Source organism: Carya illinoinensis, chromosome 8 (genome assembly GCF_018687715.1).
Source record: "Carya illinoinensis cultivar Pawnee chromosome 8, C.illinoinensisPawnee_v1, whole genome shotgun sequence".
In the NCBI taxonomy this organism is placed as follows: Eukaryota; Viridiplantae; Streptophyta; class Magnoliopsida; order Fagales; family Juglandaceae; genus Carya; species Carya illinoinensis.
This window is the reverse complement of record NC_056759.1, coordinates 10,971,370-10,999,306: the sequence shown is the minus strand read 5'-3', so window position 1 is coordinate 10,999,306 and position 27,937 is coordinate 10,971,370. Positions and strand designations below refer to the sequence as shown.

Here is a 27,937-nt window from a genome sequence, read left to right as displayed (position 1 = left end):
AGCAACGTCACAGTGAAAATTCACTGTGGCCGTGGGTTGTGAAAAATCCACTTTTGAACGGGGACAAACTAGGACACGAAATTGATAGGAAATGGCCTAGGGATGGTTGTGAAGCTATTGAAAGTGATGAACGGCCGTGGGTGGCGGCGGAATCGCCGGAAATGGCTGGAAAGTGCAAATCAGAAACTAAGCTCGTAGGAGCTGTTCCGGTGGTCGTTGGAGGCCGGAAATGGATGGGTTAGGACGGCAAGGAGTCGGTGATGAAGTGGTGAAGAAGTGGTGGCCGGAGGTGGAGCGACGGCGGCGGATCGGAGCAAAATCCGTGCGCCCTTCTTGGAGCTTTTCCGGCCAAACGGCCGGCCGGTTGGGGGTGGGCTTTGGAGGGGTGGTGCGCCGAAGGGAGGGGAAGAAAATGGGACCGGTGGGGGGCCGAGTGGTGGCCAGACGGCGGTGGGCCGGTAGAGAGAAGGTGTTCGGCGTGAGGGAGAGGGAGGAGAGAGAGAGAGAGCCGATCGGGGGGGTTCGGACGCGGGAGAGGAAAAGAAAAAAAAGAAAAAGAAGAAAAAAAGAAAAAGAAAGGAAAAAGAAAAGAAGAAGGAAAAAGAAAAAAAGAGAAAAAGGAAAAAGAAGAGAAAAGGAAAGAGCTGCAGGGAAAGGATGAGGTCCCATCCTCACTCCGGGAAAACAAAACGAACCGCCGAAAAGGGATTAAAAACCACAAAACATCTAAAAGAAATAAAACACAACCTCAAATAAATTAAAAAACCAATTTTAAAACGCAAATAAATTAAAATAATAAACTAATATATTAATTAAATAAAAACAATTATTTCAGCGAAAATACACTCAAAAGCGGGTCATCACATCCTCCTCTCCTTAAAAACAATTTCGTCCTCGAAATTGCAAATCAACCACCAACTCAAAACAAGCCACAAGAAAGCACATAAACCAACTGTGATCAAGATTAAGACACATACCTTCCTTATTCGAACAAATACGGGTACTGCTCCCTCATGTCCGCTGCTCGCTCCCAAGAGAAGTCTTGTGCTAACGGATCTCCCCAAGCCACTTTAACCAAAGGTATCGTCTTGGACCTCAACTGTTGCTCCTTCCAATCCAAAATCTGCGACGGAACAACTTCGTAAGTGAGATCCGGTTGCAACTGAATACCTGCTGGGTCGACGAAACGTGGCTCTTGCTGTCCAAAGCTCTTCTTCAGGGATGATACGTGGAAGACATCATGAACATCCCCAAAATAATCTGGCAAAGCAACTCTATAGGCGACGGACCCTACTCTCTCCAGAATCTGAAAAGGGCCGACGTACCTCGGATCTAGTTTCCTCTTCTTACCAAAACGCTTAACACCTCTCATGGGAGAGACTTTAAGATAAACCCAATCACCAACTTCAAATGACAATTCTCTCCTCCTGGTATCAGCGTAGCTTTTCTGGCGACTCTGAGCTGCCGCCATTTTATCTCTAATGATCCAAACTTGGCTTTGCATTTCTTGAATTATTCCGGATCCAATTACCCTATTCTCCCCAACTTCATCCCAACACAAGGGCGACCTACACTTTCTCCCATAAAGAGCTTCATAGGGAGCCATCTGAATGGTCGCATGGAAGCTGTTATTGTATGCAAACTCGATGAGCGGCAAATGGTTTTCCCAACTCCCTTGGAATTCCATGACACATGCTCGCAGCATGTCTTCCAGGGTCTGTATGGTGCGCTCTGACTGGCCGTCTGTCTGCGGGTGATAAGCAGTACTGAACTTCAACTTAGTACCCAAAGCTGCCTGCAAACTCTTCCAGAACTGCGACGTAAACCTCGGGTCTCGATCCGACACTATACTCTTTGGTACGCCGTGTAGTCGCACTATCTCTTTGACATACAAACGGGTCAACTTACCCAAAGAGTCGGTGTTATTAACAGGCAGAAAATGAGCACTCTTCGTTAACCGGTCCACAATCACCCAAACAGAATTCTTCCCACTAGGCGTTCTCGGCAAACCCACTACGAAGTCCATCGTGATATCATCCCATTTCCACTCAGGAATTGGGAGGGGTTGGAGCATACCTGCAGGTCTCTGATGCTCGGCCTTTACCTGACGGCACGTGTGGCATTTCTCCACATATAAGGCAACGTCCTTCTTCATTCCATCCCACCAGTAATTTTTCTTCAAGTCTCGATACATCTTTGTACTGCCGGGATGAACTGAATACGGGGCCGCATGAGCTTCCGCCATGATCCGTTCTTTGAAATCTGAGTCCTTTGGGACCACTCTGCGATCTCGGAACCGAAGTATCCCATCACTATCCATGCTATAGTGCAACGGCCCTCGAGATTTTCGGACTCTTTTCCTGATGTTCAGCAACTTCGGATCCTTTCTTTGGAGAGCTTTCAATTCTTCAAAATCAGTTACCCGAATATCAAGAACTGAAGACAAAATCTCTACTTGCTGCGAACTCTCTATAAGGAGCCTTCTCATCCCACAAAGCAACGATTCCAATTCTGACGGCTCGGCTTCATCTTCCAAATGAGACTTCCGGTTCAAAGCATCAGTAACTATATTAGCCTTCCCTGGGTGGTACTTGATCTCACACTGATAGTCACTGATTAGCTCCAGCCAACGCCTTTGCCTCATATTCAGATTTTTCTGGGAAAACAAATGCTTCAAGCTCTTGTGATCAGTAAATACCTCGCAAGCTTCCCCATACAAGAAGTGCCGCCAGATCTTGAGTGCAAAAACAATCGCAGCCAATTCTAGATCGTGCGTCGGATAATTCTTCTCATGGTCTTTAAGCTGACGAGATGCATAGGCTACAACCCGTCCTTCCTGCATAAGGACACAACCCAAACCAAACTTAGACGCATCGCTGAAGACTACGAAAGGCTTATGCGGTTCTGGGAGTGCTAACACTGGTGCCGTTGTCAACCTGTTCTTCAATTTCTGGAAGCTTCTCTCACATTTCTCTGACCAAACAAATTCTGTATTCTTCCGAGTCAAAGCTGTGAGAGGTCCGGATAGGTGAGCAAAACCCTCTACAAATCTTCGGTAGTAACCGGCGAGCCCCAAGAAACTCCTGACCTCGCGCACTGTTGTCGGGCGCTGCCATGACAATATGGCTTCTACCTTACTAGGATCAACTGCCACTCCACCCCAGGAAATTACATGCCCAAGAAATTTAACTTCTTCCAACCAGAACTCACACTTGCTGAGCTTGGAGTATAGCTGGTGTTCTCTCAATCTCTCTAGTACCAGACTAAGATGATACACATGCTCTTCAACATCTCGGGAATAAATCAGTATATCATCAATAAATACTACCACAAAGGAATCCAGATAAGGTCGAAACACTCGATTCATCAAATCCATGAACGCTGCAGGGGCATTAGCTAACCCAAACGGCATCACCTTAAATTCATAATGCCCATACCTCGACCTGAAAGCAGTTTTAGGCACATCCTGGTTCCTGATTCTCAGCTGGTAGTATCCCGACCTCAGATCAATCTTAGAGAACACGGCTGCTCCTTGAAGCTGGTCAAACAAATCATCAATCCGCGGGAGAGGGTATTTATTTTTGATGGTCACCTTGTTCAATTCCCGATAGTCAATGCACATACGGAGGGTTCCATCTTTCTTCTTAACAAATAAAACTGGTGCACCCCACGGCGACGTACTAGGCTGAATAAATCCCTTCTCTACCAGTTCTTGCAACTGAGTCTTCAACTCTTTCAATTCAGCCGGTGCCATGCGATAAGGAGCCTTATGCACAGGAGCCGCTCCAGGTTCCAAGTCTATAACAAACTCCATCTCCCGAACAGGGGGTAGTCAGGGCAAGTCATCCACAAACACATCAGAGAATTCTTCCACAACTGGGATGTCTGCCAAGGACTTCTTCTCAGACGGCGTGGACACCATCTGCACCAAGAATGCATCCGCTCCCCATGCAATCTCTCGTCTTGCCTGAATCGCCGATATAATCATTGGTTTTTCTTTTAATCTACTCCCCGCAAATTCCAGACAATCACCATCTGGAAGCTGGAAGCTAATTATCCGACTTCTGCAATTAATACTCGCAGAATATCGGTATAGCCAATCCATCCCGAGGATAATATCGAAGCCCAACAGCTTGAACACCACCAAATCCGCATCCAAGAACCTTCCCTCAAAATTTAACGGGCATCCCAAAGCAACCTTGGAACACCACACCATCTCACCATCGGGTAGAGCCACTACCATAGCCTTCGGCAACGGTTCCGTGACCAAATTACACACCCGAGCAAACGTGGAAGACACAAACGATCGTGAAGCACCGGAATCAAACAAAGTACAAGCATAAAACTCATACAAACGGACTCTTCCTGAACCAAACACACAACCCATGAAATCCAAAAAAAAAACAACGAAGAAACCAAATGCACCAAAAATTAAATCCAACTTAAAAATTAAATTAATCCATACCTGTGATTACTCCAGCATCATGGGTCGCTGGTGCCTCATCATCCACCTCTCCGGGTGTGACAGCATAAACCCGGGCTTGCACTGCTTGTCTCGGGTTGGTTCTTCCACCGTGTCTACCTCCACGGCTTCCTTGAACTCTGACGGGGCAATCCCGAGCAATATGTCCCACTTGGCCGCACCGATAACACTAGGGTCCGCTACTCGTTCGACACTCGCCCTCATGAGCTCTATTACAAGCTCCACAAACAGGCACACGTCCTCCCATGCGAAAACTTGAGGATGCTTGAGGTCGAGTTCCGGTCCGCTGAACAAACTTCTAAGGCGAACCCGAGCTGCTTCCTTCACCAGAAAAACTCCGCCTCTTTTGCCCTGGAGGGGAGCCCATACTCAGATTATTTTCCCGCTCTATAAGGGTGGCCACATCCACTAACTCCTGAAAAGTGGATATCCGATGGCTGACCACCATACGGTGTATGTCATGACGCAGCTCCTCCTGGAAACGATCTGCTCGCATCTCCTCAGTGGCGACAAGGTGAGGAGCAAACCGCTCAAGTTCTATGAACTTCCGGGCGTACAGCTCCACTGTCGCGCCCCCTTGGACCAGATTGGAGAACTCTCTTGCCTTTTGCTTCCTTACCGATGCGGGAAAGAAGCGGTCATTGAACTCCTTCTTGAAACGTTGCCAGGTCACCGCAGCGAAAGATCCCAGTTCAGATTCCAACAGCACCCTCTTGGTATCCCACCAATCAGAAGCGGTACCTTGCAAGAGATAGCTGGCGTAAAGTACTTGCTGTGCCTCAGTGCACCCACACACCTCAAAAGTCTTCTCCAGATCTTTGATCCATTTTCCAGCCTGAAGTGGATCCTCATTTCCAGTGAAGTGTGGAGTCCTATGCGCCAAGAAGCGCTCATAGGTGCATCCGACTTGCACCATGCTACTGGACCCTCCTGGATACATCCAAGGCCCTCCCTGATATGGCCAGGGACCTCCTGGTTGTGGCCAATACCTTCCTTGTTGCGGACAAGGCTCTCTTGACGGTGGATAAGGCCCTCCTGATGGTGGACAAGGCCCTCCTGATGGTGGACAAGGCCCTCCTGATGGTGGCCAAGGTCCTTGTGGTGGCCAAGGCCCTGCCTGTTGAGACCTCGCACTCTGTTGCATAAACTCCGTCATCTGCCGAATTGCTTCGGCTATGGAGTCATCCCTGGAGGTATTGTCCCGTGGCTCCTGAGTATTTTTTCTTGGTCTCCCTGGTCTCCCCATATTCCTGTCACAACACCACTCTTGACCCTCCTTTAAGAAAACAAATAAAACCATCATAAAACCAACAAAAACAAAAACAGCACTACACAGCAAGAAACAAAAGAAACCAGCATGCCAAAACATAACTAAATAAAATAAAAACACGCAAACAAGTCCAAACAAATAAAACGAATAAAACAACTATACTTAACATAATTTTCAAAACACAACTTAAAAAAAAAACATTCTGGTACTACCTACGGGACACGTGGTTTTACCCAGAGCCAAACCGCTCTGATACCACCTGTGGCGCCCCCAAATCCCCACGCCTGAGCACGGGGAAATCGAGACGTCCGAATGGTGACAACCCGGGTCACCATCCCATCGACGGGTGCCAAGTGTGTGCAAAAGCAACATATGTGCACGAAGAAACACGCAGCGGATAACGAAAGCCATAACTAAGTACTAGAATTTTTCTTAACGTAATACAAGCTGTTTAAAACGTACATAGATAAAATATTATAAAACACAAATACAGTTTTAAACAAATATAAAACATAGCATCAGCAGCCCGGCAGAGCCACATCCTCGAGCTCAGCCTCCTCCTCTTCGTCCTCTAACTCTGCACCAAAAGCTACGGAACCAAGAATGGTACCGCAGGTAAGTAAAACCCAAACACTACCAGATAAAAACACATAAAACTCAAACAAGATGCATGAAACATGCCCAATGCACAAAGCCCATAAAACACCTGTTTTCCACACACGCCAAAAACCCATTTGGCCCAAAACACACAATCTTTCTAACTAACACGCCAAAAGTCACATTTGGCCCAATATCTCGCCAAAAGTCCATTTGGCCCAATACCACGCCAAAAGTCCCATTTGGCCTCTCAAACCATTATCCAATTTTAACCGCGTGCACCATGACCTCCCCTAGGGGTCATCCGCACACCCTGGCTCCAGTGCCACACCGCAGAGTACCACTGCGCGTGTGACACCTGACAAGCGATGCCCAGTTCCGCGCCCCGCGCGTGCGTAGCCAAGCATCCTCTAGCCCTCACCAGCGAAGGGTCACGGAGTCGGTGCGTAGGGCGATGCCCGGTTCCGCGCCCGGCGCGTTCGTAGCCAAGCAACCCCTAGTCCCGCTCCCGTCGTCTAGCGACAACTCAGGGGACATCACTCAGTTTATTCCGCTCCCGAGTGACCAGAGGAGCTCCACCGAGATAATAACCCATCCCGGCTTGGGCTCGTGATACACATGCACCCGTAAAACCACTCACGCCAATACACAGGCTTTTCACACAATTCCACAAACACACGTGCATGCACCATGCAATGCCATAACAATGCATAATAAAATGATCAAACAACATAAATCAATTAAACAGACAACTCCGTCCTCCATCCATCCGACCCCCGAAACTCCTCGGACTCAGTCCGGAATCAACAACCAACAACAATAAATAAATTGTATGAGCGATATATATTTAAATCTGAAAATAAGGTTTGGAAAATACTTACAGTGCTATATGGCAATTTTAGAAAACACGCGGCGTCGCAAACGGCGCCGGAAAAGCAACGTCACAATGAAAATTCACTGTGGCCGTGGGTTGTGAAAAACCCACTTTTGAACGGGGACAAACTAGGACACGAAATTGATAGGGAATGGCCTAGGGATGGTTGTGAAGCTATTGGAAGTGGTGAACGGCCGTGGGTGGCGGCGGAATCGCCGAAAATGGCCGGAAAGTGCAAATCGGAAACTAAGCTCGTAGGAGCTGTTCCGGTGGTCGTTGGAGGCCGGAAATGGGTGGGTTAGGACGGCAAGGAGTCGGTGATGAAGTGGTGAAGAAGTGGTGGCCGGAGGTGGAGCGACGGCGGCGGATCGGAGCAAAATCCGTGCGCCCTTCTTGGAGCTTTTCCGGCCAAACGGCCGGCCGGTTGGGGGTGGGCTTTGGAGGGGTGGTGCGCCGGAGGGAGGGGAAGAAAATGGGACCGGTGGGGGGCCGAGTGGTGGCCGGACGGCGGTGGGCCGGTAGAGAGAAGGTGTTCGGCGTGAGGGAGACGGAGGAGAGAGAGAGAGCCGATCAGGGGGGTTCGGACGCGGGAGAGGAAAAGAAAAAAAAGAAAAAGAAGAAAAAAGAAAAAGAAAGGAAAAAGAAAAGAAGAAGGAAAAAAAAAAAAAGAGAAAAAGGAAAAAGAAGAGAAAAGGAAAGAGCTGCTGGGAAAGGATGAGGTCCCATCCTCACTCCGGGAAAACAAAACGAACCGCCGAAAAGGGATTAAAAACCACAAAACATCTAAAAGAAATAAAACACAACCTCAAATAAATTAAAAAACCAATTTTAAAACGCAAATAAATTAAAATAATAAACTAATATATTAATTAAATAAAAACAATTATTTCAGCGAAAATACACTCAAAAGCGGGTCATCACAAGTAAACTCACAAATTGACGTGGCTTGATGTGATACATTAGATTATAAAGTTATTTTTACTGTAAAGTAGATCTAACGGATCTCATGAAACCATGTCAATTTATAAATTTACTTTTATATAATCTTTTTGTATTTACTAAAATAAAATATTAATGATACACCTACAACTTTTTTACAATTACTTTACAAGTCATTTTACAATCAATCATTATAATCATACTACTTAATTAAAAAAATTCTAAAATTTACTAAATTATCCTCAATTTCAAGTAGAGTTGTAATATAGATGTAGGAGAGATGTAATAGAATCATTTTCCAAAATATAAATATAGAAATCAAAATGAATATAGAAATCATGATCACTCTTTAGTAAATTTTTAAATTCAAAGATCCCTTAACAAAACTACTTTTTAACGTATAATAAATATATTTATAATTACCTTTTTTTTAAGGTGATCGGTTTTAAAGGTTCTAAATTGAATTTTGGTTTGCAACAGACTTGATATTATCTTATTAATATTATTATATCTATAAAGGGTGGTGCTACTTCCACATATGGAGGCCATCGAGAGAGTTGCTGAATAAGCAACTTTTTTTTTTTTCAAACATTTTTTAAAACTCATTAAATATTTCCGATAATTTCTTTTTTACTTATTGATTAAGAAAGTATTTTTTAGTGATATTGTGAATTTTTTTTAAAACAATATTTAAGAATATAAAAAAAATGAATGAAAAAAATCAAAAAACCTTTTTACTCTGTCGGGATGAGTCCCAATGAATGTAGCACGGCTCATAAAAATAACAAATTCATTAAAATATATTTACTTAACTATTAAGTAAAATAATAAAAATAAAAAATTAATCAGAAGCCACTATTTCCCATATATAAAACTATACAACCACCTTGATTCTTACAAGACCAGGGCTTTGTTTTGGATAACATATTTAATAAAATATTTATATGACATAATTTAGTTTAAAGAAATATTTTAAAATTCAAAATTTAAAATTAAATTTTATTATCTAAGTAATATTGGCTATGTATTTTAGACACCAATTTAAAAATAAAATAACTCGTGATAAATTGGGCTCGAAACCTAACCCAGTATCGAAGCAGCTGGCGTGTACCCTCTCCAACTCGGGCCGGGCTTATAATTTAACCATGGCGGCATGGCCCAATGGGGGGACTCTCTCTCTCTCTCTCTCTCTCTCGATTATCTATCTCCCTATAAATTCAGTTGCTTCTTCCGCTCTCCTCCTCTTCGATCAGTCACAATAATCCTAGGGTTTCTGTTATGCTTCGAATTGGAGTCGGATTTTATCTGATCTTTTAAAACCAGGATCCGGAGGTCCCGACTTGTTCGGGTTCGGTGCGTTTAGGATTAGGGTTAGGGTTTCTGATGGGTACGGAAAGGAAGAGAAAGGTGAGCTTGTTCGACGTGGTCGACGAGACCTCGTTGTCGGCGAAGATCGGGAAATCGAACGGCGGAGGAGGAGTAGCTGCGGCGGCGGTGAGCAACAATGGTATCAGTAGTGGGATCAATAGGTGGACAGGGAGGGCGTACTCTCAGAGGTACCATGAGATACTTGAGAAGAGGAGGAGCTTACCCGTGTGGCACCAGAAGGATGAGTTCTTGCAGGTCCTCAAGGCGAATCAGACGATTATCCTCGTCGGTGAGACTGGCAGTGGCAAAACCACGCAGGTTAGTTTGGGAAAACTGAAATAAATGCTTGGCTGAAAGACAGATTACTGTGCCGCAAAATGTTCGTTATTGTGCTTTGCGTTTTGTAGGATTAAATTGATACGTTCTAAGTGAGATGCAGAAAACCTCTAGTCAATTTTCTTTGTTCTTCTTTCCGCATATTTTGTAGACAACCAAAGTGAGCTTTGTGGTCTGTCCTCTATGAGATACTGGAATTCAAATTGCTAAATTTCAGTTTTTTATTTTTTTTGTTTTTGTCTTCATACAGTTTTTTTTATGAACCATACTTAGCGCATTCTGTGCGTATTTTTGTCCGCTATTTTCTTTTTCTGTGTTAGTGTGCTGCTGCTTGATTGTTACTTCCTAGTGTTTAATATCCCATTGTGTCTGCTCGCCCATATGGTTTTTTCGGGTTTATGATGATTATTCGTATGGAGTGGTGTGGATGCGGCGTTGTCTTGTATCCTCCGTGATGGTAGTACAACGTGTTTTGATAGAATTTGATGTTGTGCTGTAGCTTGTAGTAGACATGTTCTTCTTTCTTTATATGTGCACAAAGAATAATTTACATCTACTGGATCTATATCCTGATAGATTTTCTTGCATAATTGAAGTAAATAACTGACTAATAATATCTCCCTGTTCTACAGATTCCCCAATTCGTTTTGGAAGCTGTTGATATAGAAACTCCAGATAAGCGCAGAAAGATGATGATTGCATGCACCCAACCTCGTAGGGTTGCTGCAATGTCTGTTTCACGTCGTGTGGCCGAAGAGATGGATGTAACTATTGGAGAAGAGGTTGGTTATAGCATCCGTTTTGAAGACTGCAGTAGTGCAAGAACAGTTTTGAAGTAAGCTTATCCTCCAGTTTTGATATTTCTCTTCTTCATCCTGTTTTCTTTAATTTTTTTTTATTTTTGTGGGGAGGGAGGTATTAGAAGCTGCTTGGACTCAAGTTGCAAGTTTACTTAAAACTTATATTGTTATGATATGTTATAGATATCTAACAGAGGTATTAGAAGCTGCTTGGACTTGAGTTGCAAGTTTACTTATAACTTATTTTGTTATGATATGTTATAGGTATCTAACAGATGGTATGCTCTTACGAGAAGCGATGACAGATCCACTTCTAGAACGCTACAAAGTTATAATACTTGATGAGGCTCATGAAAGAACATTGGCAACGGATGTTCTATTTGGGCTTCTGAAGGAAGTATTGAAAAATAGATCCGACCTTAAGGTAGTTGTGATGAGTGCAACTCTTGAAGCTGAAAAGTTTCAGGGTTATTTTAATGGTGCACCGCTTATGAAAGTTCCTGGTAGGCTTCATCCAGTGGAGATATTCTACACCCAGGAACCTGAAAGGGACTATCTGGAGGCGGCAATTCGAACAGTAGTGCAGATCCACATGTGTGAACCTCCTGGAGATATACTTGTGTTCCTCACTGGCGAGGAGGAGATAGAAGATGCATGCCGAAAAATATCAAAAGAGGTTGCAAATCTAGGTGACCAGGTGGGACCTGTGAAAGCAGTGCCTTTGTATTCTACCCTCCCCCCAGCAATGCAGCAGAAGATATTTGAACCAGCTCCACCTTCAGCAAAGGAGGGTGGTCCTCCAGGAAGGAAGATTGTGGTGTCAACAAACATTGCAGAAACTTCTCTGACCATCGATGGTATAGTATATGTTATTGACCCTGGGTTTGCGAAACAAAAAGTTTATAACCCAAGAGTGCGTGTTGAATCCTTGTTGGTATCTCCGATATCTAAAGCTAGTGCACACCAGAGATCAGGGCGTGCTGGAAGAACTCAGCCTGGTAAATGCTTTAGACTCTATACGGAGAGAAGCTTCAATAATGATCTTCAGCCACAGACCTATCCAGAAATATTGAGATCAAACCTTGCAAATACTGTTCTTACCTTGAAAAAACTGGGGATAGATGATCTTGTGCATTTTGATTTTATGGACCCACCTGCCCCGGAGACATTGATGCGCGCACTAGAGGTTTTGAATTACTTGGGTGCGTTAGATGATGATGGAAATTTAACAAAGCTTGGGGAAATTATGAGTGAGTTTCCATTAGATCCTCAGATGTCAAAGATGCTCGTTGTTAGCACTGAATTCAATTGTTCAAATGAAATTCTTTCAATCTCTGCCATGCTTTCAGGTATTGTTTTCTTTCTCACTCTCTCATTTTGTGTCCATCTTGAGTCCTGTCTGACTATTGTAGGAGAGTTGTGTCTGGCTGCATCATTATTGGATGCTCTGCCATTGGTCTGGCATGTGCACCGGCAAATTTCTGTGCATATGATGTCTTCTAACTGCTATCACATGCAAGTACATGTGTCTGGGTTAGAATACTGTGTCAAATTAGGTTGTCATCAGCAACTGTCTTCTCTGGGTTCCATGCCCCCGGTTGGCATGCACCATAGGATTTCTAAGTGCGTGCTGATGCAGTTAGTTGCAGTTTCTCAGTATTCTCTCATGAAGCAAATGGTATCGCGCCTCTATGCATCTGCTGACCTCCGTGGGCCTCCTCTGTGATAATCAATTTCTTTCTTTAGTACCCAATTGCTTTGTCCGGCCTAGGGAGGCACAAAAAGCTGCTGATGAAGCGAAGGCTAGGTTTGGGCACATCGATGGAGATCACCTCACACTCTTGAATGTATATCATGCTTACAAGCAAAACAGTAAGTATTTTCTTTGTCCTTTTTCTTAAATAGAAATCTTTTAATATATCCTTGAGAATTGTGACTTATTTTTAATGCAATTTGATTTTAAAATTATTCTTTGTTTGGGAATGGGTTGCAGGCGAGGATCCCTCTTGGTGTTATGATAACTTTGTCAATCATAGGGCATTGAAGTCTGCTGATAACGTTAGACAACAGCTAGTGCGGATCATGGCCAGGTTTAACCTCAAGTTGTGTAGCACTGATTTCAACAGCCGTGACTACTACATCAACATAAGGAAGGCTATGCTAGCAGGGTACTTCATGCAGGTAGCTCACATGGAACGTACTGGACACTACTTGACAGTGAAAGACAACCAAGTATGCAAAACGATTTCTATATTGCTCTTTTTTGTCAGGCTATCTTCTGCAGCATTCCAAAATATGCTATATCTAGGTTTGTGTGTTCAGCATTGACATTTGAGATTCTGGAATAATCTCTCTTGCAGGTGGTGCACTTGCATCCATCGAATTGCTTGGATCACAAGCCAGAGTGGGTAATTTATAATGAGTACGTGCTAACCAGCAGGAATTTCATTCGCACAGTGACAGACATTCGTGGTGAATGGTTAGTTTCAAGTTTTACTGTAGTGTATACAAATATATTTTATTTGAGTTATAATTCCTATGGTAAGGTTTGAGAGAATTGTTTGGGGGGAACAATGGCATTTTCGTAGGATCCATTAGTGGACACTTAGTTACCCGTGATACCTGGATTTTGTCATATTGCTTATGTAACACTCCAATAGAAGGCCCAAGTCACATGTCCTATACTCTAAAAGAACTAGTCAATGTAGCCCCATTGGAATCATTATAAAGAGCAAGAACTTCTAATTCCCAAGTGATGTTGGGATCCCATACATCACATATCCTTATCATTCAGTATTTTGGTATCAAAATCTCCGCCTTTAAATTCCCAATGTCCATGTCGGGCCAGTTCGTCATAGGTGGCACAACTCCAGTTCTACATTTTTAGTTGGGATAGGCTATGATACCATTTGTAATTCCCTAATGGAAAAAGTCACATCCAAGTCACATGGTCTATACTCTAAAATGACTAGTCAATAATACAATTAGAGTTCCATTGGAACTATTGTAAAAAGCAAGAACTTTTCATTTCCAAGCAATCTGAGATCCCATACACCACTTAATCTTAGCATTCAGTATGGGGTATCTCAGCTTGGATGATTGAACTCCAGTATTTGGTCTTAGTATTGTCAATGAATAAGGTCCAAGCCATTACCTGGGCTCGTTAATTAGAGTAGCTTAGATCAAACTAAGGATGCCCCTTAGGTTCAACTGTCTAAAAACTGATTGTCTACCACCCATGCAAAGCAGAACAACTTCAAGCGCAACTTTTTGGGACTAATTTAGTTTATTTGATATTCTGATTATGTGGTAGCATGGAAGTCTATTTCAGTCTCTCTCTGGCATGCAAGTGCTGTTAGATGAATATTCCACACTAATCATTGAATCTTTGGGGTACAGGCTGATTGATGTAGCACCACACTATTATGATCTGACAAACTTCCCTCAGTGCGAGGCCAAACGTGTTCTTGAGAGGCTTTACAAGAAGCGGGAGAAGGACAAGGAGGAGAGCAAGAACAGAAAATGAAGTTCTTGCCGTCCATATCTTTTGACTACTTGCATGTGTCTTCTCCATAGACATGGAGAGTCCATACGTATTAGCTGGATTCTTTCATTGAATTAGCTGCTCATTTACTCTCAAAAGAGCCAATGTGTCGGTGAAAGCTGTGGAAATTTGGCAAAATTTATGTATCATTACCTAGTGTTAGTTTTAGTCAGTTATAATTTTATATTGTATCGTCTAATCTCAAATTGTTTGTGGATTTGGTGGTTTCATTGCGCCATTTAAACTTGTCAAGAAAGCGATTAAAATTTTGAGAAAATATGGGGGGGAATGAATGTGATATGATCATATGAATGCATCGAAACTCTCTCTCTCTCTCTCTCTCTCTCTCTCTCTCTCACAGCGAGACATCTACGCCCAAACATTTGTGTAAAAAAAGGTTTACAGATCACATGTAAATATGCAGTGTAAAATAGTCTAGATTGTTGTGTGCGGTCAAAAGGAGCAATCTATTAGATGTACATTTCTCACCAGAAAGAAAAGGGTAGCAGACCGGTCAAGATTTTACAGTAAGGAAGTATCTTTGATGGAATTATATTTTGTTAGATAAGATGTCTTAATCCGAAATTGCTGTCATTTTGTTCATCTTATACCGGAAGGAGACTCAATCCAACTACCTGCCTTTTGCTTTCTAACACGCCTCTCCTTCATCATTCTCCTCACCTCGCTTGCACCGCTCCATACTCCTTTTTCACCAAGAATCTTTGAGAGCATTGAATATACTGCAGGATGATCATTTTTGAATTTGCAAATTCCATCGGCAGCGAACTGACCAAATTCCAAACTCGAATACAAGCCACTCGCACCAAGCAATGCACCCCATACAACAACATCAGGTTCAAAAGGCATCCTCCTAATCAATTCCTCTGCTTTCTCCAGCTTACCTGCTCTCCCATATAGGTCTACCATGCACGCATAATGCTCCACTCCTGCCTTTATTGCGTACTCAGCCATGGAGTGGAAGTACTTTTCACCTTCTTCAATCAATCCTCCATGCCCACATGCAGATAAAACATTGACAAATGTAACTCCATCAGGCCCAACCCCACCCTTTATCATTCTTTCGAACTCTTCCAATGCTCTTGTTGCTAATCCATGCCGGGCATAACCTCCTATTATTGAGTTCCATGACACCAAATTCTTCTTTGGCATCGACTCAAACACAACTAATGCGGCGTCAATGTCCCCGCATTTTGCATACATATCAACCATCGAGGTTGACAAGATTACATCACTTGGTATACCAGACTTTAAGATGCTAGAATGAATCTGCTGTCCCACGAGAAGAGAAGAATACCCAGCACATGCGTCTAACACAGTTGAAAATGTAAAATGATTAGGCCGACTCCCTGATTTCATCATACAGATAAAAAGCTTTAATGCATCCCTAACTTTCTGATTTTGCACATACCCACTTATCATTACAGTCCACGAAACCACATTCCTTTCACTCATTCGATCAAAAACAGACCGAGCTTCGTTTATTCTCTTATTGCCTATATATCCATTAACCAAGGTCGTCCAAGAAACGACATTCCTCTCTGGCATCCTATCAAAGACCCTCTGAGCCTCAACCATACTACCCAGTTTCATGTAACCTGATACCAACGCATTCCACGACGTAACATCTTTTACCAATATCTCATCAAATACTCTGTGTAAGCCAACCTGATCCCCAACACTCGTGTACCCTGTCATCAATGCTGACCCAACAAAAACGCTCATATTATGTGCCAAACAGACGGCATGAGCATGAATCTGTGAAACCAAGACATTGAACACCGAGTCCAAAATAGCGCTGATTGCTATTGACACGGTGTACTCATTGGGCCTCAAGCCAACTCTCCCCATTTGCAGAAGGCACAAATACACTCCTAATGGATTTTTTGTGTTGTGCAAACCGGAGAGCATAGTGTTCCACGAAACCACGTCTTTATTGGGCATTTGATCGAACAAGTCCTGCGCACATTTCATTTGGTGGTTCCTTACGCACCCCGCGATCATTGCGTTCCACGTGACGACATTTCGGGACGAGGGGTTTTCATCAAACAGTTTACGTGCATTGTTTACGCAGTTTTGGTCAAGGTAGCTTTTAATCCTGCAATTGAGATAGGCCGTTGAAAGGGTGCAAATGTGGCGGGAGGATGTACTAAGGAACGCTATGTCTAACTTCCGCATATCTTTTTTCCACTCTTTTTGGTCGAGTTTTTAGCCAATCATAAGGTTCCTTTATATATGAAGTAAATTTATGAGTTCTGAAAATATATATTTATTATAGTTTTAATCATTATTGTGACATCAAATGAATAACAGATAAATAAAAAGTAATAAATTAATTTTTTTATTTTATTTGATGGAACGTCAACAAATGATAAAAAGAATACAATTAATATAATAGATCAGACTGAAATATTTTTTAATTATAAAATAAATTTAACGTAATCACAGTTTATAATTTATAATTCTTTTTATATACCTATTATTTCTCTCTTAAATATATACCTAAATATAAATGAACAAAATTTACACACTCATAATATTATCATTTTCTTCATGAAAACCATGGTGTGATGTTTTTTATACTTAATTCTCAAAATTTTGATAAAAAAAGGTTCATTCGTGAAGAATAAAAGAGTGGCAATGAATTATTCATAACTTGAAAGTTTTGGTTTGTGTTATGTCTCAAGATCTACAAATAGACCTAAAATTTTCATTTTAGGTCATATGTGTAATTTTGAGGATGAGATTTTGATACTCTTCGTTATAAACAAACTTTAATACTTGAGATTTGAATTTTGAAGCAGTTGATATTAATGGATGTTTTGTTATTAGAAAACTTTATAAACTGCGCTTTCATTTCATTTCTATCTTACTGCGTTGATGCGAAAAAAATACTGCTGAAAAGAAGATTGTGAAGAACATGTATTTCCTTGTTGGAAATGAGTAATTCTCCAGTAAAAAGTCCAATAGAAGTTGGAGGCGGTCTTCCCCTCTCTCTCCTGTGATAAAAACCTCTCTCAACCACTCAGGGATTTCTCTCCATTCACTAGCCAGAGGGGGGGGGGTTGGAGCTTCATCTGACTTGTTTTCCATTTATAGTTGTTTTTTTTTTTTTCTTTGTTAGTTTTTCGCCCATAGCACCAACATATGCTAATCTATTGTCTTTTGGTCTCCTTAGACTGACACGCGCACCATCATCAAACTCTCCCGCAGCCGATCTACTAAAAGGCAAAAGAAAACAGTTCAAAAGTGCGATGTATACGTCTCACACACCACTACGCCTTGGAGAGCCTGATGCCGCCACGCACAACACCCTTGGGACTAGCGGCATCGGATCTTCTAGATTTGAACTGCACTTTCACTCCTAGTGTGGTGTGTGAGCTGCACGAGCTACCACAGCTAGTGGCGATCTTTTGTCGGCAATTTGACATAATTTTCGGTTGCTACTATCCTATGTTCCCACTTTTCCTAACCAATGATCAAGTTAAAGTGGTCGTGAAAGTCTCTTTAGCCAGTCCAGACCAACAAAATATAGCACACAACTCTTCACTATAGCTTCTAGCCGTAGTTTTATAATCTGTTTATCAGATTATGTAAAAACTGCTTAAAGCGGCTTCCTCTTGCAAGAAATGGATGGGAGCCAAATTTTTGACTCCAGAATCCTATTTTTTTATTTCTCGTGCTATATCCGTTGGCTTTGGAAAGACTGTAGGGGGCTCCCACCCCATCAAACCTTGTATCCTGTAATCTTTTAGTTCATCTATGATATGCTTGCTTAAAAAAAAAAAAAATCACCAAAATAACAGCTCAAATATATATTATAGTTCTCACATTCACACCATATAAATTACACCAAGAAGAAAAGTACTGTTTTGCAGATAATTGGGGGATAGGGAAGAAAGGCAATAACACTGGCTCCACTCTACTCATATTATCAACTGAAACCTTTATGATTTTCCTCCGGCCAAGTTTCGGTAGAGTTCATCAATTTGAACCTGTAAAAATATGTCATTGATTTCTAGTACTTTTCTTGTGATTCTTAAATTGAAGCTATAGAAGGAGGAGAAGAGAGAAACTTGATATACCTTATACAATTCAAACAACTTATTTCTCTTCTTCTTCAATGTTGCAGTTACTAAATCTCTTTCCATATCGAAGGGCTGGTGGTCTAGAATGACTCCTTTGATATATTCAAAACCTTTCAGCTGGTTAAACAAGAGAGAGTTAATTGGAAAACACCAGAGAGAGTAAAAGAAGTTGTGCAGAGATAGTAATCAATTACCATCCTCTCAGCTGACAGTCATTACTGTCTCTCACCTAATATGAGAGGATGCATAGACATTGCAATTTGGGTATATATTTAATAAGCAATGCTATTCTTGTCCTGGGTTTTTTTCATTCCTAATCATGTCAATTGATATTGTATATTCTACGTGGCTTTATCCACGAACAATTTAAATGAAAAGTTACTTGAAATATGACACCAACTGGTGTGACCAGAGATAATGAAATTTAAAATGGAGAACATTTCTCAATCTCAATTTGAGGCAGATATTACCTTGTTTCTCTCAGCAGCAGACTTCAGCTCAGAGAGCACATAATTCTTTAACTGATCAAGGTAACACAGTTCAGAGAATGAACCCATGTGACCATTTGAATATGCCCATTTTTTGGTGTTTTCTTCATGTGGTACAACTACTGCAACCAACATTGACTTATAGCTGTTCCCATAGACCCAGATCTTCAAAGCAATGGAAAAATTATCAAATCACCCACATATTTTACCCATAAATAAAATCAAATGACTGAATTTCTTTTATACTATCTCAGGAACTGGGAAAAAAAATGCTCACATCTTCAACAATTGGGTTGACACCAAAAATATTTTCCAAATACTCCAGTGCAACGTACTCTCCTTGGGAAAGCTTTATAAGGTTCTTCTTTCTATCAATAATCTTAACAACTCCATTTGGAAGTAGCTCCCCTATGTCCCCTGAGGATGCCAAAGAATGACACAAATCAAAAACACTATATATTCGAAAACAAAACAAACTTACAAACAGGAAATTAAAGACACTGCTCATTAACCTGTATGAAACCAGCCATCTTTAAAGGACTCTGTTGTTAATTCAGGATTTTTGTGGTATCCAGCAAAGACAGTCTTCCCTCTCACACATATCTCCCCACGTGATGGCTCCTCAAGTGGATTGTAGCCCATCTCTGGAACCTCCTCCAGCCGAAGCTCATTGTACACACCAACAGTACCAGCTAGACCAATCATGCTCATCTCGTCAGGGAAGCCCAAAGTAGTTGGTCCACAAGTTTCTGTCAGCCCTGAAACCACAATGCCACTAGTTTAATGTGTATAAATAGTCTGCTATAACTACAGAGAGAACTCAACCAATCCAACATAAAGCGTAATGTTGAAGAAGAAAAGAGTTTTATTTGCAAGACAGTGTGGAAGACAACCACACTGCTGACATGAAAGCATTTGATTTGTAAGAGAAGTTTAAAATCTTTCAATCCCGAATGACTTGTTGCAAAACATAGTTGAAAGGTTTGGAAAAAATATAAAAGGTTGCAGAATTACTCTTAAAGGGGGATAAAAATATACCCAGAAGTATGCCGATCATCAGTTAAATAAGTATGGTGGACTACTGTGCTAGTTTTTCATGAAAATATAGTTTAAAACACAAAGTCCTTACCATAGCCCGTGACTACAAAACAACAGCAAGTAACCCTCAAGAATTCTTCCACCTCAGAGCTCAAGGGTGCACCTCCAGAAATTATTAGTCTAATCCGACCACCTAATCTAGCTTTGACCTAAAGAGAATTGACACAATGAAAGATAGTCAGGAAGTTGAGGGAACCTCTTCATAAGCTATAGGGATGCACTGTTTTGGATAAACAAGAATGTGGAGAGATTCGATCCATATAAAAGTAGTCCAAGTGAAGCAAGGATCCTGGTTATGTCGACTATGAATCCAAGGACTTTCTTTAAATGGATTCAGAAAAGGAATGAGATTCAGTCAACATGATTTTATTGCCTACGTTGAGATGCCTCAAGGTATGGTAGTTTGTGAGAAGCTTCATGTGGTATTTGAAACAAAAAGTATGAGAGGAGAAAAGAAGAAAAATACAACCTTCCTGAATGCCAATAGATCTGCTAACGGTGCAGCATTCTTCTGTTTAAACCCTAAATTCATCCAAGCAAGCTTGCTGTATCACAGGAAAAGCATCCCGATTCTCATTATATGAAAAATCGACAGAAAAACAAACACCATAAAGTGAACATACTGGAATAGATAGAAGACCAACTTACTATCTGTAGAGCAAATGAAAAATATTTCTCCGAATTGGTTTGAGTTCTTGTAATGCTTGTAGTATACCTGAAATATTGATGAGCAGGAACGATCAACGAGGTCGGTTAGCCAAACTAATGAATTTACTAAGTTTTAGCTGAAAGATGACTAGATTCAGTGCCTTCATGCACTCTTTCAAAAACTCGAGGCACTCCAGCAAAACATGTTGGCTTCAGCTCCATCAAATCATCCCTGATTGCTTTTAGATCCTTCAAGTCATAAGAAACAAAACTTTTAGACAGACGCATATATGTAAAAAGACAAACAATCATGAAAACAATTAGTTTTCTTTTCCTATAGATATTTATATTTTTGACCTCATCCCCTTTCTTTTTTCCAACCCTTGTATGCCATCAGGATAAAGGAAGAAGAAAGAGGCCTGAATTTTAAAAAAGACTTGGATAGTTTCCGCAGCATACCCCATGATAGTAGCCAACAGAAGCACCCTTACGAAAAAAATACTCTTCAATCACGCGATCAATGATATGAGCCAAGGGCAGGAAAGAAAGATACACATCAGCTTCTGTCATCTATCCAGGGTCAAAATTGCACATGTTAGCTAGGAAACCAACTGGAATAAAATTGCAAACCCATATGAGATAAGAAGATCCCAGAGACTAACCATATGAAGAATTTTAACAAATATTTATCCAGAAGCAACGCAGGTACCTTCTTTCCAATGTGGGATGTACTTCCAACCACATTTTTAAGGTAATTAATAGCTAGGAGAAACATAAAGACTGATACATGGTTTTTACTCATGAAATTCCTTAATTGGTATGTGGGACTCACGCAGAAGAAATAGATGTGTCCAATATAATTTTTTATAGATATTGCTCAGAAACAGGAAAAAAGAACAGAAAAGAAAAGTAAAGAAGAACTAATCAATATGTCCTGAAAATTACATGAACAGCAAGAAGAGAGATATGGTGTAAAAAGCAACGTATCAGAGAGGTTCAAGGATCTTCGTACCTTGTCTTCAAATTGTTCCATAAAAAGATCCATCCCTCTTATAAAATATGCAATGTTTTCATGTGTCAACGCAACACCTTTAGGATCTCCACTTGTGCCACTTGTGTACATAATTGTGCATATGTTGAAAGCCTGAGGTGGAATAATATCTGAGGGGTTTTCTTTTCCCTGATGAACAACGAACACTTAAGATCAACCGCAACAGAAGAAGAATGTCAAGTTTTAAAGTGATATGCTATGAAGTGGGAATGAGACAATTTGAGAGAGTTAACCCAAGTTTTGTTGGGAAGTAACTCTCACTAACAACTTTTAGAGAAAAATCTGAATACCATTTTTAGGCCAAATATGGAACATGACAACTGACAGCACATGAGCACAAAGAAATGCGTGTGTGTGTGTGAGAGAGAGAGAGAGAGAGTGAGAGAGGGAGAGAGAGATGCATAGATTTATTTGTGCACCAGTGCTTGTCTAGTAGAATATTCACTGGAGTTTTTTTCCAAATAATTTACCAATGGAGAAAAACAAACACTTTTTCTCAGAAGACATCATGAAACTGACCAAACGGAGGAACTCATTCCATGAGTACGGTTTTATCCCAATGCCAGCTGCTGTTTTCTCCTCCTCCTCTTCCATGGAAGTAAAGCACACCAAAGCTGCAACAACAATCAAACTCAGCATAATGTCTTCAAATGCAGCAGACTGCAATCTTTTTAATCATTCTTACTTTTCAGCCGTTGCGCATGACTACAATCAGGATTTAGTAGCTGCAAAAAGCAAGTTCATTAGTCTGATCAGAACCATCCATTGCTTTTAAACTATGAGGTAATGCATGCGGTAAATCATTTCATCACAAAGCACAAAGCATGTCAATTGTTTTTTTTTTTTTTTTGTTGTAAATAGTTGAAGGTCACATGTCCAAAGTTCTCACTTCTTTGACTTTCTTATCCTGGACGAAAACAAAATCAACCTCTGCATGATCTAAAATAAAATTGACAGCACCTGACCCTGCATCCAACACAATCTCGAGGACTTTAGTTATATGTATTGCCTGAAATTACTTTAAAAAAAAAAAAAAGCAGAAAATCAGGAAGCAGAAAATCCAAGCCTGAGTACAATGACTTAGAGAAATCCATGACCGATGTGCTAGAAAAGCTTATACAATCAAGCCGCGAGGAGCAAAAGAGTACTTAAAATAGGGTTAAGATAGGGAGAGTAAAACAAATCTAGGCAAATAGTTTTGGTGTGCTTTCATTTGAACCAGAAAGAGAAAATCTAAAGCATTTTTAATTTTTAAAGCATTTAGCTAGTTCGCTCATGTTGAGTAATGTCATAGTAATATTCTCCTCATCAATTTTATTATTTAAATACGAGATTTATATAAAAAATATTAATTTTTAATAATAAATTTCATTTTTTTAAACCGATTATACGGTATTTGTCTACTCAACGACTATATATAATATTAATTATTTTAAAAATCAAGATGCGAATTTTAATACTTTTTAAAACATTTTATTTATTGTTTAATGGGTCAAATTAAGTGTGCTAATAATTCACTCAGTTACATATATAAAATATATATATATATATATATATTGTTGTTTGTTTAATAAATTTATATATATTCTTGCGCAGAGGGCCGGTGTAGGCCAGATCTACGACTACTAATACATAATTCAAAATTAATTATGGTCATGATCATCCGGATCAAAAGAAGAGAAATAAACGGAGATATTTGATCTGAGGGGTCGTTCTCTGGCAAAATTCCTACTTCAACGAAAATCATGTATGCCCCCATGCATGCATCGCGGATGGACGGTGGACCCAATATCTCTTCCAACATGAGCTTTAGGCAGTGTTGGGTTCCTAAACTCAACACAATTCAACTCAATTCAATTCAATTCAATTTATCTTATCTAATCATTATAATTTTTTTAATTTCTAACACAAAATATAATAAATAATTTAACTTTTTCAAATCCCTATTCAACTTTATAAATTCTAAAGTAATAATAATATTAAAAAATAATATTTTAAATTTTCATCTCAATTCAACCCATTATCCAAACCCGCCCTAAGGTCAAATGAATCAATAATTATGGTCTTTTTAATTTTTGAGAGAGAGACTGAGAGGGTTGTACGGTACAATAGTTTTGGCTATCCAGTTCAGTTCAAATGAAAATATATTGCACCGTAAAATAGTTTTAGCTATTCAAACGTAATATTTTATCTCTTAAGTTTTAAAAATATCTATTTAAATAAAAAGTAAATAAATAATATAAAATAATAAAAATTGGCATGAAGAGTGCGTAAACAATACAAAACTAACGTAATCAGTGTATGAACAATATACAATTTGGATACTTTATAAATATCATGGGACTTGCACAGTTTTTAAATCTCAGAAAGTAAAAATAATCTCATCTCATTTTAATATTCAAATATATTTTTTTTACAAACTATTTTATCTCATGATCTTAACTCAAAACTTTTATTACTATTTAAAATATTTTATTTTATTTTATTTGGACTGCATAATTAAAGAAGATCTAAAATTTTGATAAAGACAGGAGTACTAGGAAAGTTCGGTAGAATTAACATTTACCGAGGGTATCGTAAAGAGGCACACAAATCAACCTGTGGGCATTGCAAGCCTACACAAACCAAAAAGAATTATTAATATTGATCGTAGGTTATAAAAGAGAATAGTGTTACCTCTATAAAATAATTATATAAAAATAATAAAAATTTTATATACAATCATTTTTACGAACTTCTTTATGCACTCTAATAATATGATTGGTTGTGTATTAAAAAAATAATTAATTCAGCTTATCATATCAATGGAATATACATAAAATACGTAAAAATAACTATATGTAGCATTAAAGTGACTTTATCTAATTTATTAGATTTAGTTTATAATAAAAATAATATTATAATTTGATAAATCACGTTAAATCAAGTTAATTTATAAAATTATTTTTGTATAATTTCTTGTTTATTAAAGTATTTTTCTATAATAAAAAAATACATATATAAAAAAGAACAAAACAATTTGTAAAACCCTTAAAAAATAAAAAGGAGCAAAAGATAAAAGATGATGAGAGAAAATGATACTCAAAGCAGATCACCTCCATAGCTGTAACCCACTGAGGGCAGTTTGATCCATAAATCCCAACCCTGGAGCCCTACCCGAACACCAAAAACAAATAAATAAAGCCACAATATTAAGAAAAAAATCCAGTCCACTAGTATTACTGAAAGATAATATATATATATATATATATAGCTCAAAATTAACATTTTAATATATAAATATATATACTTACAGGTTCAGCACCAGATGCTCGTAAAGCAGAGCCAATACACAGAACTTCATCAAACACTTGCTTGTACGTTTTCCAGACATAAGGTCCGTGCTAATTAAAAACATCACCAAATTAATTATTAATTAGTAAAAAAATTATCAAATTAATCTAGTACGTATGTACATACGTACGTACTTGATCGATGTATATAAATACTAATTAAAAATGATGCAGGTTAGCTAGCTAGCCAGGATGCTTGCCTTCCCATCCACAAACTCACGCCATCCAAGCATCCTATTTCCAGGATTCTTGTCTACAGATAAACTGCACGCATAGAATTATAATGATCATCATCATGAACAACGTACACTACCCTTAAATTCATGTCAAACAAATTAATTAACTATATATTTATTTAGATCAACAACTAATTCACTGGTCTTTTGGCATGACCAAGTATCGATCGGCACGCATGCACAGATTATCAAAGATAAAATTTGTTTGCAAACTTTGCGTTGCTTGCTTGTATTTGTGTTTGCATAGTAAAAGTGTCTCAAGTATTCTCTCGGCATACTCTACTATTATTTATCATTTTATTATTATTTTTTATTTAACTTTTTATTACTATTTATTAATTTTTATTACTATTTAATATTCTATTATTATTTTTTTTATTAATTTTTCATTACTATTCACAATACTTTTCAATACTTCTCACTATCCAAACCCAAGACAGTGATTTGTAACTCTCGTTTCCGCCATTACGTAGTACTTGAGCTATATATGGCCTAGCTCTATTTTTTAACAGTAAGAATTTAATTCACTTAATTATCAAGTAATATTATTTGTTAGAACTGCTACATATATAAAAAAATTACACAAAAGTAAATTCATAAATTGATGTAGTTTCATAGAATCTGTTAGATATATTTTATAATAAAAGTAATTTTACAATCTGACGTACCACATTAATTTGGAGGTTTTTAATTTTATGTAATCTCTTTGTATTTAAAATATTTTTTATTATTTTTGTATTTAAAGTATTTCCCATTATTTCCTCGCAACGAAAATAAGTACTCTTTTGAGAAGAAAAATAATTTTGTGTACAATTAACAAGTATTTTTGTTACCGTAGTGATAGCTAGCTAGGTTGTATGATATGAAACTAAAGAATTATAATTGCCTTTAATTTTGATTGAAAAATAATGATTAATATATATATTTATATATATAGAGTAGTGATCGAACAACCTGAAAACATCCCAAGCTGTACTTATGTCGGGATCAGGTGGAGGAAAGTTGTGTTTGGAGAGTAAATTCCGATACACTGGACCAACTGATGGTTTCCCGTCTTCGCCTTTCTTTCCTTCTTCAACTTGAGCTGAAAAAATCTTCATTCTTCTCAAATTAGATGAAACCTGTCCGACAAGATGATCAGAAGCATCATTTGCAGTATATACACATACGTATATATGCACTTAATATATATATATATTGTAGATAAAAAGAAAAAGTAGGTCATTCAAACATAAAGAAAAAATAATGCATGTCAGATGTCTGATCTACAAGCTGGAAAATTATAACTGATCATGAAGGACCACAAATATTAATCAAAATATTTATGTATAAAAGTCGTATTGACCCGCGACCTACCTCTTTAGAAAAATTCGTATAAAGTTGGAAGCTGTAAGCTTCAATCCTTAACACACACACACATATATATGGACTGAATTGACATGAATTTTAAATAAGCTTGCTCTATTAATGCAAGAAAAAGATTGGGAATTAAAAGGAAAATTAAAACAATTACTTAAGAAGGTAATCGAGGAACACTTTCCATGCCTGATCGTGTATATATATATATGAGAATTCTGGAGACGAAATTACAAACCCAAAGAAAGCAACATTATATACATATATATATATATATATGACTAAAGAAAGCAAAGAGAAGCAGACGGACGGAATGGAAAACTCATGCAAAAGCCTACGGAAAAACAAACAAACAGAGAGACATGAGATGTAGAGGAAAACTCAAGAAATCAAAGAAAAAAGAATCCTAAACAACTCATGCTATGGATACCCAACTCAAGGAAACATATGCACAGGACACTGCTAGGCCATCACACTAGCTAAGTAGATGGTCAGAATAAAAAGGAAAAGGATTATATAATTCAAACTAAATATATAGATTGGCCTTGTAACCCCGGCGGCCTCAAACTTTCTCTGGCCTGTGATCGATCAGGCACATACAAGAAACCCAATATTCGAGAAAGGCTTATTAATTCACAAGAACGACCACCTTTATATACCTAATATTATTACACAGACAACCTGCATATATTAATCAACCTTCTTTACATTCTTAGACTTTCATGACGTTACACGTTCACGTATACTACTCAGAGAGGAGAGAAGAGAGAAGAGATGAGAGAGAAAAGAGAGAGCTTACAGTGGAGTACTATGGAACTGAAAAGCTATGGTGTTTATAATGAACGGAAATTCGACGTCAGTGCAGAGAGAGAGAGAGAGAGAGAGAGAGAAGAGGAGAGGAGAGAGAGAGAGGGGGGGGGGGGGGGGGGGGGGGGGGGGGCGCCCGGCAAAGAGACGGATTGAAATTAAGGTTGTCAATTATGAAAAAGTGGCGTTCCTCCATGCTTCGGATAAAGTTCAACGACCGATCGGTACTGTTATGACATTTTAATAATTCCAGACGAATCATTCACCGACAAATCAACGTACGCACGCTGCTGCACACGACAAATAGATGAAGATAATAATTTTGGTAGCTAGACAACTGTTTATAAAGTAAACTTAGAGAGTGGTTTACAGCCACACATGTGATACAGTGACAAGTGCATTTTTTTTTCTTTTATTTTAATGTATTTTTTAGTACTTTTAAATATTTTTTATAAATAAAAAAATTCATATATAATACCATTAAAAAAAAGCAGATCACTAAATAAAAAAACATTTTGCACTTGTCGGACTTTAATATTTCTTAAACTTATAAACTCACTTAATTTTATTTGATATAATAGATTTATTTTATAATAAAAATAAT

General features: G+C 39.1%; 3 protein-coding genes across 7 annotated transcripts; 1 reads left to right on the top strand and 2 right to left on the bottom strand.

Annotated features, from left to right (window-relative positions):
• The first annotated feature begins 9,387 nt into the window (after positions 1-9,387).
• LOC122319316 (probable pre-mRNA-splicing factor ATP-dependent RNA helicase DEAH2) lies at positions 9,388-14,527 on the top strand. 3 transcript variants are annotated; one of them, XM_043137331.1, is made up of 7 exons: positions 9,389-9,849; positions 10,500-10,702; positions 10,932-12,016; positions 12,414-12,539; positions 12,661-12,899; positions 13,028-13,146; positions 14,067-14,527. In XM_043137331.1, the coding sequence occupies exons 1-7, from the start codon at positions 9,547-9,549 to the stop codon at positions 14,191-14,193; spliced, it is 2,202 nt and encodes a 733-aa protein (XP_042993265.1). In that variant the 5' UTR covers positions 9,389-9,546; the 3' UTR covers positions 14,194-14,527. The 3 variants fall into 3 exon arrangements, 1 of the variants encoding a protein (XP_042993265.1); XR_006245057.1 differs by lacking the exons at positions 13,028-13,146; positions 14,067-14,527 and having other exon boundaries at positions 9,388-9,849; positions 12,325-12,539; positions 12,661-12,685; XR_006245056.1 differs by lacking the exons at positions 13,028-13,146; positions 14,067-14,527 and having other exon boundaries at positions 9,388-9,849; positions 12,317-12,539; positions 12,661-12,685.
• A 103-nt stretch (positions 14,528-14,630) lies between these two features.
• Positions 14,631-16,456, bottom strand: LOC122319318 (pentatricopeptide repeat-containing protein At4g02750-like). Its single transcript, XM_043137336.1, has one exon. The coding sequence runs from the start codon at positions 16,405-16,407 to the stop codon at positions 14,812-14,814; it is 1,596 nt and encodes a 531-aa protein (XP_042993270.1). The 5' UTR covers positions 16,408-16,456; the 3' UTR covers positions 14,631-14,811.
• A 1,564-nt stretch (positions 16,457-18,020) lies between these two features.
• Positions 18,021-27,477, bottom strand: LOC122319317 (long chain acyl-CoA synthetase 1-like). Of its 3 annotated transcripts, none has more exons than XM_043137333.1 (20): positions 27,326-27,477; positions 26,125-26,291; positions 25,135-25,198; positions 24,896-24,985; positions 24,698-24,754; positions 24,169-24,217; positions 22,492-22,568; positions 22,288-22,327; positions 22,122-22,216; positions 21,564-21,731; positions 21,011-21,121; positions 20,713-20,800; positions 20,552-20,618; positions 20,373-20,448; positions 19,935-20,052; positions 19,318-19,563; positions 19,083-19,222; positions 18,788-18,970; positions 18,315-18,434; positions 18,021-18,224 (listed from the first exon to the last, which is right to left on the bottom strand). In XM_043137333.1, the coding sequence occupies exons 2-20, from the start codon at positions 26,268-26,270 to the stop codon at positions 18,177-18,179; spliced, it is 1,983 nt and encodes a 660-aa protein (XP_042993267.1). In that variant the 5' UTR covers positions 26,271-26,291; positions 27,326-27,477; the 3' UTR covers positions 18,021-18,176. The 3 variants fall into 3 exon arrangements, with proteins under 3 accessions (XP_042993267.1, XP_042993269.1, XP_042993268.1); XM_043137335.1 differs by having other exon boundaries at positions 27,226-27,332; XM_043137334.1 differs by lacking the exon at positions 27,326-27,477 and adding an exon at positions 27,186-27,319.
• Between the last annotated feature and the right edge of the window lie 460 nt (positions 27,478-27,937).